The 13,690-nt window shown below is 40.5% G+C and overlaps 1 protein-coding gene across 1 annotated transcript in view; it reads left to right on the top strand.

Moving 5' to 3' along the window:
- Positions 1-13,690, top strand: part of neb (nebulin) — a 63,485-nt gene that overhangs the window by 9,465 nt on the left and 40,330 nt on the right. The window contains exons 16-56 of the mRNA XM_076156360.1: positions 66-173; positions 295-408; positions 496-693; positions 812-919; positions 1,056-1,154; positions 1,350-1,454; positions 1,531-1,638; positions 1,774-2,085; positions 2,190-2,396; positions 2,506-2,610; positions 2,709-2,816; positions 2,915-3,226; positions 3,394-3,600; positions 3,744-3,848; positions 3,971-4,078; positions 4,166-4,477; positions 4,664-4,870; positions 4,965-5,069; positions 5,235-5,342; positions 5,462-5,773; positions 5,990-6,196; positions 6,290-6,394; positions 6,501-6,608; positions 6,729-7,040; positions 7,153-7,359; positions 7,460-7,564; positions 7,712-7,819; positions 7,947-8,258; positions 8,354-8,557; positions 8,698-8,802; positions 10,027-10,134; positions 10,231-10,542; positions 10,638-10,841; positions 10,987-11,091; positions 11,910-12,017; positions 12,115-12,426; positions 12,522-12,725; positions 12,870-12,974; positions 13,067-13,174; positions 13,281-13,592; positions 13,688-13,690. The exon at positions 13,688-13,690 is cut by the window's right edge and continues 201 nt beyond it. Of these exons, the coding sequence (XP_076012475.1) occupies positions 66-173; positions 295-408; positions 496-693; positions 812-919; positions 1,056-1,154; positions 1,350-1,454; positions 1,531-1,638; positions 1,774-2,085; positions 2,190-2,396; positions 2,506-2,610; positions 2,709-2,816; positions 2,915-3,226; positions 3,394-3,600; positions 3,744-3,848; positions 3,971-4,078; positions 4,166-4,477; positions 4,664-4,870; positions 4,965-5,069; positions 5,235-5,342; positions 5,462-5,773; positions 5,990-6,196; positions 6,290-6,394; positions 6,501-6,608; positions 6,729-7,040; positions 7,153-7,359; positions 7,460-7,564; positions 7,712-7,819; positions 7,947-8,258; positions 8,354-8,557; positions 8,698-8,802; positions 10,027-10,134; positions 10,231-10,542; positions 10,638-10,841; positions 10,987-11,091; positions 11,910-12,017; positions 12,115-12,426; positions 12,522-12,725; positions 12,870-12,974; positions 13,067-13,174; positions 13,281-13,592; positions 13,688-13,690 (7,002 nt within the window). The remainder of the gene's footprint in view (positions 1-65; positions 174-294; positions 409-495; positions 694-811; positions 920-1,055; positions 1,155-1,349; positions 1,455-1,530; positions 1,639-1,773; positions 2,086-2,189; positions 2,397-2,505; positions 2,611-2,708; positions 2,817-2,914; positions 3,227-3,393; positions 3,601-3,743; positions 3,849-3,970; positions 4,079-4,165; positions 4,478-4,663; positions 4,871-4,964; positions 5,070-5,234; positions 5,343-5,461; positions 5,774-5,989; positions 6,197-6,289; positions 6,395-6,500; positions 6,609-6,728; positions 7,041-7,152; positions 7,360-7,459; positions 7,565-7,711; positions 7,820-7,946; positions 8,259-8,353; positions 8,558-8,697; positions 8,803-10,026; positions 10,135-10,230; positions 10,543-10,637; positions 10,842-10,986; positions 11,092-11,909; positions 12,018-12,114; positions 12,427-12,521; positions 12,726-12,869; positions 12,975-13,066; positions 13,175-13,280; positions 13,593-13,687) is intronic.

The following is a 13,690-nucleotide window of genomic DNA, read 5'->3' as shown; positions in this document are numbered from 1 at the left end:
TCCATAAACTGTAGCTGACCAGTTATCTGAGTCATGCCCTAAATGGTATGATTATGTCATTGCAGAACTGCTACCAGTATGACTGGGAGAAAACAAAAGCTAAAAAGTTTGAAGTGAAGGGTGATTCCATTTCGATTCTTGCTGCCCGTGCTCACACCAACATTGCCAGTGATGTAAGTATGCAATAATGTCAATATTGTTTTGAATTATAATACTACACACACACAGGATTTTATGGAAGAAACATGTTGAGGTGTTTCTTGTCTAAACCTAACAGCTGACACTCACTTGCAGGTTAAATATAAGAAGGCCTACGAGAAGAACAAAGGACAGATGGTTGGAGCACTCAGTATTCATGACGACCCGAAGATTTTGCACTCAGTCCATGTGGCCAAAATACAGAGTGATGTAAGTCATCAGCTTACTTGAGGTGCTTGTATGTTTGCTTGAGTAATGCTTGAGTAATGCTTGAGTAATCTGCTGATATCTCCACAGCGTGAATACAAAAAGGACTATGAAAAAGTTAAGACCAAGTACCATACACCGCTGGATATGATGTCAGTCACTCTGGCTAAAAAGTCTCAGGCAATTTCTAGCATGGCTGGATACAGGAGCATCAGTAGCAACTACTTCATGCCTCATGACAGTGTACTGATGGACCTTGCCAAGAAAGCCAACATGATCCAGAGTGATGTGAGTATAGATACACATTAACCAACATCTGTCTCGGTACTTGTTGAAGTATCACCAAAAATTAAATTATCTACAGAGTGACAGTGTTTGACATTTTCTTTTGCTTTCTACCTCACAGAATGAGTACAAGGCTGACTACAACTGCTTCACCAAGGGTACCCCATGGATCCCCTTTGGCTCCCTGGAGGTGGAGACAGCCAAGAAAGCTGCTGAGATCCTCAGTGATGTATGTCCAGCTCATACTCCATACTCTCCTCTCTTGATTAGCACATCAAAAGGATATATGTCATTGTAAGAATATTTAGCATGCATATATAGAGCATGTGTCTTGTCTTGTGTCAATTTACTCATCTGTTTTACAGAGAAAATACAAACAACATCCAGATACAATTCCCTTCACACCTATTGATGACCACCCCATCATGATGCAGGCCAAAGTCAACCAGCTTCAAAGGAGTGATGTGAGTCAACTCTCAATTTCAACATTAACTCTGTAATAATCACCCATATAATAATCAACCAGGAGGAGTCATCAATCAGACATTTTATAGATTCATTGAATACTATAGATAATATTAATGTCAGCCTTACATTAGCTTTTACAAGTAAAGGGTTTTACTGTTTGATTAATAATTAATAATGTTCTTCCCTTATAGCTGTTCTACAAAAGAGGTCTAGAGGAGATCCATCAGAAGTACTCTCTACCTCCTGATATCCCTGAATTCCTCCAGGCCAAGTGTAATGCTTACAACATCAGCAAGGTAGTTTATATCAAACTACTTGGAAATGACTTGCTGCTGAATGTGATGTTAATACCTCTGTAATATGTAATTTCAGAATACCTACAAGCATGCCTGGGAAGAATTGATCGCTAAAGGTTATGACTTGAAGCCCGATGCTATCTCGGTGGTTGCTGCCAAGAAAGCCAGACATGCTGCCAGTGACGTAAGTATTTTCAATTTCTATAAGAATCCAATGTTCATTTCAGCAAGTAGGTGTGCTTCTGGCTGCATCAGTTAATTGTTAATATTCTTTGAATGAGGGATAAGTAAAGGTGGTATCTCTCCTTTTGACCTCTAGGTCCAATATAAAAAAGCATATGAGAAGGCGAGAGGCCACCATGTTGGCTTCCGCAGCCTGCGGGATGATCCTTTGCTGGTTCACTACATGGAGGTGGCTAAGCTGCAGAGTGACAGGAACTACAAGAAGGACTACCACAAGGCCAAGCTGAAGTATCACTCACCAGTGGACATGATGAGTGTGGTTCACGCCAAGCATGCCTCATCTGTGCAGACCTATAAGGGCTATAAGCAGCACCATCATAGCTATTGTCTTATGCCTGACTCTATGAGTGTGGGGCTTGCTCGAAACATGAACTTCAATTCCAGTGACGTAAGTTTAAATTCTTCTTTCAAAAGACTTAGTGGGTTAATCATGTTATGGTGATCTAGCAGATTTAATCCTTTACATTTATCTTCCCCTGGCCTTGTTTCCAGAACAACTACAAAATGGATTATGAGACCTCATGCAAGGGAATTGGTTGGGTTCCTATTGGCTCCCTGGAGGTTGAGAAAGCCAAGGCAGCAGCAGCTGCTCTGGATGAGACAAAATACCGGCAGCATCCTGCCAGTTTTAAATTCACCAGCACCACTGACTCAATGAGCATGGAACTAGCCAAGGCCAATGCCAAGATCATGAATATGGTGAGCGGAGAAAACAGAAATGCATCTTAGGTCTTTAAAATGATCTCTATTTCACCCTGTAATTTCACTTGAAATGACAAAAGGAATATTTTCATTGTTATTTTTGCAGAAAGAGTACAAGGCCAGTGGAGAGAAGTTCAAGCACACCTACCATCTCCCTGCTGATGCCCCTGAACTCATGCAAGCCAGATACAACGCTGTTAACATCAGCAAGGTTAGCAGTGTTTCTTACACAATACTTTCCATGTTTTAGGCACACACCTATAATTATACAGAGGTTGTTAATGCTGATAATGATTTTATTTCATTTAGAATTACTACACTTATGATCACCGTCAAGATTTACTTAAAGGCCATCACGTGAAGGAAGATGCCATTCCCGTTGTTGCAGCAAAAGCATGCAGAGACATCGCCAGTAATGTAAGTTGTGACTGTGCTATTAACTACTACATAAACTACTCAAATGTTAATGCATTGGATAATGCTGGTCATTATATTCCTTTATTGCTTTTATACAGTACAAGTACAAGCTGGCTTATGAGAAAGCAAGAGGCCACCATGTTGGTTTCCGCAGCCTGCAGGATGATCCTTTACTGGTTCACTACATGCAGTTGGCTAAGATGCAGAGTAACAGGAACTACACAAAGGACTACCACAAGGCTAAACTGAAGTATCACAGCCCAGTGGACATGTTGAGTAATGTCCATGCCAAGCAGGCCTCTGCTGCTCAGACCAACACTGGTTACAGAAAGGTCCCTCACAGCTACATGCTCCTCCCTGACAACCTGCACCTGCAGCGGTGTCGGAACATGATGGAAATTCAGAGTGATGTATGTTTTAAGTCTTCAAATATGTGTTTTTATGATATAACGTTATTATGTTTGGTGCATATGGGCATCTGTATCATGTATATAAATATGCAATCCTTTAAGCTTATTGATAACTGTTATCTGTCACAGATGATGTGTCTGATTGATTTTTGTGTTGTTTCCCACAGAATATTTACAAGTCTGAATACACCAACTTTTTCCGGGGCACGGGGTGGGTCCCCATTGGATCCCTGGATGTTGAGAAGGCCAGAGCTGCTAAATCAGCACTAGCTGAAAGAGGCTACCGTCAGCACCCCAGCACTCTCAAGTTCACCAGCAAGACTGACTCCATGGACATGACTCTGGCCATGACCAACTCAAAACAAATGGGCCAGGTAAGAGTTTCCACTGTCAGCTGAAAATGCATTGCCTCTCTATCTTCTAAGATAAGGGCGACTATTTGTGCTTGTTGAACCAAAATGTCTGATTCAAAAACCTTACACATCCATTGTATTAACTTTTCCTTCCCCCTCTCTAGGCTGCATACAAAGCATCAGGTGAGAAGTTCATGCATACCTACCATCTTCCAGCTGACAGCCCTGAATTTCTCCAGGCCAAATTCAACGCCCAAACCGTCAGTGAGGTTAGAGCACACATAAAAACTTTGAGTATTAAAGTGCCTAATGAACTTTATACTTTTAATGCACTTAAATGCCAAATATATCTAAACATAACATGTGCAAAACCAATAATTCTTCTCCCCAGAGTCACTACAGGCACAAGTGGCTTCAAGATATTGCCAAGGGATATGATATGAGACCTGATGCTATTCCCATCTTACATGCCAAGCAAGGAAGACATATTGCCAGCAATGTAAGTAAATCATAAATGTATTGCATTTTTAACAATTTAGTTGACATACAACAGGATCTTAATTGTCCCGTTTTATTTTTGTTTTAGGTCCAATACAAGAAAGAGTATGAGAAGGCAAGAGGCCACCATGTTGGTTTCCGCAGCCTGCAGGATGATCCTCTACTGGTTCACTACATGCAGTTGGCTAAGATGCAGAGTAACAGGAACTACACCAAGGACTACCACAAGGCTAAACTGAAGTATCACACCCCAGTGGACATGATGAGTGTTGTCCACGCCAAGCAGGCCTCTGCTGCTCAGACCAACACTGGTTACAGAAAGGTCCCTCACAGCTACATGCTCCTCCCTGACAACCTGCACCTGCAGCGGTGTCGCAACATGAACATCCAGACAAGTGATGTGAGTGACAAACAGCTCTTTCAGTGAATGGTGTTTCCTTTGAGAGAAAGCACCTGTTCACAATGTAACTACACTGAAAGGAGTATTTAATGCATTCCTCTTTAGAAGAGTAACGTGTATACATTGATCTTTATTGGACTCCAAAGATGATAAGGATCATAACCAAGTTGTCTGTGTTTTTTCCAGTGTGACTACAAATCTGAATGGAATAACTATATTAGAGGCATTGGATGGGTGCCCATTGGCTCACTTGGTGTTGAGACTGCAAAAATTGGCGGTCAGATTTTGAGTGACCATAAGTACCGCACTCATCCATCCAACCACAAGTACAGCAAGCTGATGGACTCCATGGACTTAGTTCTGGCTACTGCCAACAACCAGATCATGAACAAGGTGCAGTATGGTCAAATATACACTTTCATGCAGTGACTCAAAGTTTTAATAACCATGTTTATATTTACTGTTTTTCCGGTATTCTTAATTGCAGAAAGCCTACACTGCAACTTGGGAAAAGGACAAACTGAACGTCCATGTCAAGCCAGACTCTCCTGAGATTGTCCTGGCCAAGGCTAATGCCCTCAACATGAGCAATGTAAGGCTGTTTAAATGACTAATGTAAAACAATTGTCAGTGATGGCCAATGTTTAGTGTATGCTGTTTATTGTGACCTTAATGTCTTTGTCTGGAGAATACAAATGTGTTTGTTTCATCCTTATTCTAATTGTATATTTATATTTCATTTATATATATTTCACAGAAACTTTACAAAGCTGGTCTTGTGCAGATGGCCAATAAGGGCTACAATCTCAAGGGAGATGCTATTGCAATTGTGGCTGCTAAGTCTGGCACTACCATTGCCAGTAATGTAAGTTGGTAGCAACTTCCTGTTACTGTAAATCAGTATTTACTATTTATGTATCCTTCAGATCGTATTACATGAAATATATTACCCCTGAATGACAAAGTATTTCCTTGCTGTTTTAGTACAAGTACAAGTTGGCTTATGAGAAGGCAAGAGGCCACCATGTTGGTTTCCGCAGCCTGCAGGATGATCCTTTACTGGTTCACTACATGCAGTTGGCTAAGATGCAGAGTAACAGGAACTACACAAAGGACTACCACAAGGCTAAACTGAAGTATCACACCCCAGTGGACATGATGAGTGTTGTCCATGCCAAGCAGGCCTCTGCTGCTCAGACCAACACTGGTTACAGAAAGGTCCCTCACAGCTACATGCTCCTCCCTGACAACCTGCACCTGCAGCGGTGTCGCAACATGAACATCAATACAAGTGATGTGAGTGACAAATAGTTCTATTAGCTTATGGAATTTCCTTTGAGACCAAATACATGTATGAAATGCAACTACACCTAATGTAGCACTTGCATTTGATTTCCATATCCATAGTAATACAAAAACGTTTTAAAGAATAGATTTGTATAAAAGGTATGCCCATCAATATGAAGCTAATATGGATCATGACCTGATTGTTTTCTGTAATGTTTTTTCCAGTGTGACTACAAATCTGAATGGAATAACTATATTAGAGGCATTGGATGGGTGCCCATTGGCTCACTTGGAGTTGAGACTGCAAAAATTGGCGGTCAGATTTTGAGTGACCATAAGTACCGCACTCATCCATCCAACCACAAGTACAGCAAGCTGATGGACTCCATGGACTTAGTTCTGGCTACTGCCAACAACCAGATCATGAACAAGGTGCAGTATGGTCAAATATACACTTTCATGCAGTGACTCAAAGTTAAATAACCACATTTATATTTATTGTTTTTCCGGTATTCTTAATTGCAGAAAGCCTACACTGCAACTTGGGAAAAGGACAAACTGAACGTCCATGTCAAGCCAGATTCTCCTGAGATTGTCCTGGCCAAGGCTAATGCCCTCAACATGAGCAATGTGAAGCAAATCAATAAACAATTGATGAAGCAACTGCATGTCATTTTCAATCATACGGATGTATTGCATTTAATTTGACTTCAATCATTGTTTTATCTTTTCACAGAAACTTTACAAAGCTGGTCTTGTGCAGATGGCCAATAAGGGCTACAATCTCAAGGGAGATGCTATTGCAATTGTGGCTGCTAAGTCTGGCACCACTATTGCCAGTAATGTAAGTTGGGAGTAACTTCCCGTTACTGTAAATTACTTTTTACTATTTACATATCCTTCAGATCATATTACCTGAAAGTATATTATCCCTGAATGACAAAGTATTTCCTTGCTATTTTAGTACAAGTACAAGTTGGCTTATGAGAAGGCAAGAGGCCACCATGTTGGTTTCCGCAGCCTGCAGGATGATCCTTTACTGGTTCACTACATGCAGTTGGCTAAGATGCAGAGTAACAGGAACTACACAAAGGACTACCACAAGGCTAAACTGAAGTATCACAGCCCAGTGGACATGTTGAGTAATGTCCATGCCAAGCAGGCCTCTGCTGCTCAGACCAACACTGGATACAAGCAGATTATCTCCCACTACACTGTGCTACCTGATGCCATGAACCTTCGATTGGCGCGCAACATGCAGTTTATTGCCAGTGATGTACGTATGAAGGAATTGTACATCAATGTGTATCTGTGGTTTAATTTTAATTCAAAATGGCTTAATACATTTTTAGATTGAAACTACTGTTTCTCTCTATATTCCTTTTTAGAACGAGTACAAGAGTGAGTATGAAAACTTCATGAAAGGAGTAGGATGGGTTCCTATTGGATCTTTGGATATTGAGAAAGCCAAAGCAGCTGGCCAGGCCTTGAATGAAACACGATACCGTCAGCACCCGAGCAACTTCAAGTTCACCAAGGACATGCACTCAATGGACCTGACACTGGCTTCTGCTAACAATCAGATTATGAATAAGGTGCCAGATATCCTTGACTCAGATAACAGATAACTATCCCTGTATTTTGTTTGTTTCTGAGAAATATAACCAAAAGCAAATAAACTAATTGTATTCACAGCAAGCCTACATCAAAGCCTGGGATAAAGACAAGACCTCAATCCATATCATGCCTGATGCAATGGACATTGTCCTGGCCAAAGGGAACAAAATAAATTACAGTGAGGTAGAGTGAGATACCTTCTTTTTTTTAAACCAATATGTCATGAAAAATACAGTATGTTCTATAATACTCACAAGAAGAAGTGCAATCATTCAGGTCAACCATGGCAGCTAAAGCATCAACCTCACCCTCTCTCTACTCTCTCCCTAGAAACTGTACAAGCTGGACAATGAATTGTCTAAGAAGAAGGGTCATAAAGTTCTTGCTGATGCCATAGCCATCAAGGCGGCAAAAGCCTCCACTGTCATTGCCAGTGATGTAAGTGTCTGTGTGACTAGTAATGTATTATATCAGTCATCATATATATAAATTATCATATTCTGACAACTCCACCTTAACCTTCCTTTGAGTTTTCTGATCAAAGTTGTCACATTTGCTCTTCTAGTACAAGTACAAGGCAGGATACCGTAAGCAGGTTGGTCACCACATTGGTGCCCGCTGTATCCAGGATGACCCTTTGCTGATGCTCGCTCTGAACTCAGCCAAGATTGCCAGTGATGCCTTGTACAAGAAGGACTTCAACATGTCCAAGACCAAGTTCCACCTGCCAGTAGACATGCTTGCTTTTGAACTGGCCAAGAAAAACCAGATTCAGGTCAACCATGCCAACTATATCACTCGTCTGCACAACTGGACTTGCCTGCCAGACTCCAGTGATGTTGTCCAGGCCAGGCATACATATGACCTACAGAGTGATGTGAGTATAGTGTCCCTGTTAATTTGTCACTGTCAGTCTTGCATTTCCTTCACTTGATATCAAGTGATTATTATTGTTATAATTGTTCTCCATAGAATGTGTATAAAGCTGACCTTAAGTGGCTCCAAGGCACCGGTTGGGTCCCTATTGGCTCACTTGATGTGGAGAAGGCCAAGAAGGCTGCAGAAATCTTAAGTGAAGCGAAGTACCGCAAACACCCCAGCAACTACAAGTTCACCAGCACCACTCAGGATATGCCCATGACATTGGCTAAGGCCAACGCTCAAGTTATGAACAAGGTAATAAATCCTGTGTCATCAGTGTGAGAGTAAAACCAAATTGAACCAACTATGCTGACAGAGATTTATCTTTCATAAACCTGTGTAGTAGCTGGGTTCATTGCATGAACAAGCTCTAATATTGGTTTCCATGATTGCAGAAATCCTATATTGATGCGTGGGAGCATGATAAGACCAAGATCCACGTCATGCCTGATGCAATGGATGTCCTTCTAGCCAAAGCAAACAATGTGAACTACAGTTTGGTAAGTGAATGATTTTGCAATTACCGTGATGCAGCACTGCAGCATCGTGTGCACACTTCAGTGAATTTTCAAGACAACAACAATTTTGCTCACTGACTAATCACTCAGGGTGAGATCTTTAATAGATTGATAATACTAGCTTGTCGAAAATCTAAGCGTGAGAATAATCTAAATTCTTCCCTTTTATGTCTCAGAGCTTATTTAATTGCAGTACTACTGTATTTAACATGACTTTCATATCCAGGAAATTTTCAAATACATAGAAGTTAGTAAAGAATTCTCAATAGCAGGCCTTTTTGGAGAAAAGTAAGATATTGCAACCATAGTTCTCATAATACAGTTGCAGTGGTATTGCCTGTAGAGCTCTAGACAACCCACACTTTTCAGTGACTTATCAACAGCATTTGATACTGTTGACCATGGAATCTTGCTAAATATTTGATCCATTTTTAGGGCTCTATGACTCATCAGTTTTTGGCTTTACAACTACCTCACTGGACTGTTTTATCAAACAGCATCAGATACAATGTCTTGAACTTAGTAATGGTGTTCCACAAAGGTCTACTTGGGCCGCTCTTGGATTTTCACTATGATTAAAAACATTAAATTATACTCCTCTTATTGCAATGTACTTTTTAAAAATAGATGATATTATATCATTTGCCACGGTTTCATCACCAGAGCTTGTCTATTTCAAAATTTACAGTCTGCCCTTAATGTCTTTCAAAATCCTCAGATCAATCATAAACATGTACTACATACTAACCAAATGTAAGGTATTCTCAAAATCACAAATTAATACATCACTTTCCTTTACCACTCCATGGATTTCAAATTGAAAATGTGATGTCAGGTTACAGGACTTCTAAGTTCTTGGTCTTCTCTATACATCCCATTTGAAAACTTAAAACACTATATGGTATGAGAGTCTATAGGCCCAAATGCTGATTGAAATTGCTCTCTTAATCTTAGTCTTGTGTTGAGTCTTGTTGATAGTATTTGTACTGTTATTGTTTTTTTAAATCCTGTCAATATTGTCAACATGAGCTAGAGATGTGTTTTGAATATATGTCTGTTTCTATTTTATATAACTATGTTTCAAATGTGTCTCTTAAACAAGAAATGATGAGCTCGATGTCACACCATGTCTAGACAATTAATCAACACTCAAGAATTGAGAAATGTTTGCTTTTATATCTGTGAAATATTTGCATTTGCTTACAGAAAAGGTACAAGCAAGCAAATGAAGATGCCAAGAAGAAGGGCTACGATATGCGCAACGATGCCATTTCCATCAAAGCAGCAAAGGCTTCCAGGGACATTGCCAGTGATGTAAGTTGTTGGATTTCACCACTTTTAATCGATTACCGCCACACATATACAGTATAAATGTGTACAAAGTCATCAAATGTTGCCATTTTCTTTCAGTACAAGTACAAGACAGGATACCGTAAGCAGGTTGGCCACCATATTGGTGCCCGCTGTGTACAGGATGACCCTCTGCTGGTGCTCGCTTTGAACTCAGCCAAGATTGCCAGTGACGCCTTGTACAAGAAGGACTTCAACATGTCCAAGACCAAGTTCAACTTACCAGTAGACATGCTTGCCTTTGAACTGGCCAAGAAAAACCAGATTCAGGTCAACCATGCCAACTACATCACTCGTCTGCACAACTGGACTTGCCTGCCAGACTCCAGTGATGTTGTCCAGGCCAGGCATACATATGACCTACAGAGTGATGTGAGTATAGTGTCCCTGTTAATTTGTCACTGTCAGTCTTGCATTTCCTTCACTTGACATCAAGTGATTATTATTGTTATAATTGTTCTCCATAGAATGTGTACAAAGCTGACCTTAAGTGGCTCCAAGGCACCGGTTGGGTCCCTATTGGCTCACTTGATGTGGAGAAGGCCAAGAAGGCTGCAGAAATCTTAAGTGAAGCGAAGTACCGCAAACACCCCAGCAGCTACAAGTTCACCAGCACCACTCAGGATATGCCCATGACATTGGCTAAGGCCAATGCTCAAGTTATGAACAAGGTAATAAATCCTGTGTCATCAGTGTGAGAGTAAAACCAAATTGAACCAACTATGCTGATATGGCAGAGATGTATCTTTCATAAACCTGTGTAGTAGCTGGGTTCATTGCATGAACAAGCTCTTATATTGGTTTCCATGATTGCAGAAATCCTATATTGATGCGTGGGAGCATGATAAGACCAAGATCCACGTCATGCCTGATGCAATGGATGTCCTTCTAGCCAAAGCAAACAATGTGAACTACAGTTTGGTAAGTGAATGATTTTGCAATTACCGTGATGCAGCACTGCAGCATCGTGTGCACACTTCAGTGAATTTTCAAGCCAACAACAATTTGCTCACTGACTAATCACTCAGGGTGAGATCTTTAATAGATTGATTATGCTAGCTTTGCCGAAAATCTAAGCGTGAGAATAATCTAAATTCTTCCCTTTTATGTCTCAGAGCTTATTTAATTGCAGTACTACTGTATTTAACATGACTTTCATATCCAGGAAATTTTCAAATACATAGAAGTTAGTAAAGAATTCTCAAGAGCAGGCCTTTTTGGAGAAAAGTAAGATATTGCAACCATAGTTCTCATAATACAGTTACAGTGGTATTGCCTGTAGAGCTCTAGACAACCCACACTTTTCAGTGACTTATCAACAGCATTTGATACTGTTGACCATGGAATCTTGCTAAATATTTGATCCATTTTTAGGGCTCTATGACTCATCAGTTTTTGGCTTTACAACTACCTCACTGGACTGTTTTATCAAACAGCATCAGATACAATGTCTTGAACTTAGTAATGGTGTTCCACAAAGGTCTACTTGGGCCGCTCTTGGATTTTCACTATGATTAATAACATTAAATTGTGCACTTCTTATTGCAATGTACTTTTTAAAAATAGACGATGATGATGTGTTTTGAACATATGTCTGTTACTATTACTATTTTTCAAATGTGTCTCTTTGAAAAGAAATGATGAGCTCAATGTCACACCATGTCTAGACAATATATTAACTTTCAAGAATTGAGAAATGTTTGCTTTTATATCTGTGAAATATTTGCATTTGCTTACAGAAAAGGTACAAGCAAGCAAATGAAGATGCCAAGAAGAAGGGCTACGATATGCGCAATGATGCCATTTCCATCAAAGCAGCAAAGGCTTCCAGGGACATTGCCAGTGATGTAAGTTGTTGGATTTCACCACTTTTAATCGATTACCGCCACACATATACAGTATAAATGTGTACAAAGTCATCAAATGTTGGCATTTTTTTTACAGTACAAGTACAAGACAGGATACCGTAAGCAGGTTGGCCACCACATTGGTGCCCGCTGTATCCAGGATGACCCTCTGCTCATTCTCGCTCTGAACTCAGCCAAAATTGCCAGTGACGTCCTGTACAAGAAGGACTTCAACAAATCCAAAACCAAGTTCAACTTACCAGTAGACATGCTTGCCTTTGAACTGGCCAAGAAAAACCAGATTCAGGTCAACCATGCCAACTACATCACTCGTCTGCACAACTGGACTTGCCTGCCAGACTCCAGTGATGTTGTCCAGGCCAGACACGCATATGACCTACAGAGTGATGTGAGTATAGTGTCCCTGTTAATTTGTCACTGTCAGTCTTGCATTTCTTTCACTTGATATCAAGTGATTATTATTGTTATAATTGTTCTCCATAGAATGTGTATAAAGCTGACCTTAAGTGGCTCCAAGGCACCGGTTGGGTCCCTATTGGCTCACTTGATGTGGAGAAGGCCAAGAAGGCTGCAGAAATCTTAAGTGAAGCGAAGTACCGCAAACACCCCAGCAACTACAAGTTCACCAGCACCACTCAGGATATGCCCATGACATTGGCTAAGGCCAACGCTCAAGTTATGAACAAGGTAATAAATCCTGTGTCATCAGTGTGAGAGTAAAACCAAATTGAACTATCTATGCTGATATGACAGAGATTTATCTTTCATAAACCTGTGTAGTAGCTGGGTTCATTGCATGAACAAGCTCTAATATTGGTTTCCATGATGCAGAAATCCTATATTGATGCGTGGGAGCATGATAAGACCAAGATCCACGTCATGCCTGATGCAATGGATGTCCTTCTAGCCAAAGCAAACAATGTGAACTACAGTTTGGTAAGTGAATGCAGCATTTGGTGTGTATATAGTTTGCTAAAAATGAAAAATGTTTGTACATTTGTCTGTTGAATGTTTACATTTGTGTACAGAAAAGGTACAAACAAGCAAATGAAGATTCCAAAAAGAAGGGGTACGATATCCGCAATGATGCCATTTCCATCAAGGCAGCAAAGGCTTCCAGGGACATTGCCAGTGATGTGAGTTTTTTTTTAAGATTTTAGTTACTTGAAATGTGAAAGTGTTGCTGCTTTGAGTTTGCTTTCAAACAGTAAATGGTGTGTAAATTCCTAATTTTCCTTACAGTACAAGTACAAGACAGGATACCGTAAGCAGGTTGGCCACCACATTGGTGCCCGCTGTGTCCAGGATGACCCTCTGCTCATTCTTGCTCTGAACTCAGCCAAGATTGCCAGTGACGCCCTGTACAAGAAGGACTTCAACATGTCCAAGACCAAGTTCAACTTGCCAGTAGACATGCTTGCCTTTGAACTGGCTAAGAAAAACCAGATTCAGGTCAACCATACCAACTATATCACTCGCCTGCACCAGTGGACTTGCCTGCCGGACTCTAGTGATGTTGTCCAGGCCAGACACGCATATGACCTACAGAGTGATGTGAGTATAGTGTCCCTGTTAATTTGTCACTGTCAGTCTTGCATTTCCTACAGTTGATATCAAGTGATTATTGTTATTCTCATGGTTCTCCATAGAAT

This window comes from Genypterus blacodes, unplaced genomic scaffold (genome assembly GCF_046128005.1).
Source record: "Genypterus blacodes isolate CSIRO-AG114 ecotype Tasmania unplaced genomic scaffold, CSIRO-AGI_Gbla_v1 ptg000008l_1, whole genome shotgun sequence".
NCBI classification, from domain to species: domain Eukaryota; kingdom Metazoa; phylum Chordata; class Actinopteri; order Ophidiiformes; family Ophidiidae; genus Genypterus; species Genypterus blacodes.
Note: the sequence above shows the minus strand (reverse complement) of the source record. Positions and strands in the feature narration are given on the sequence as shown.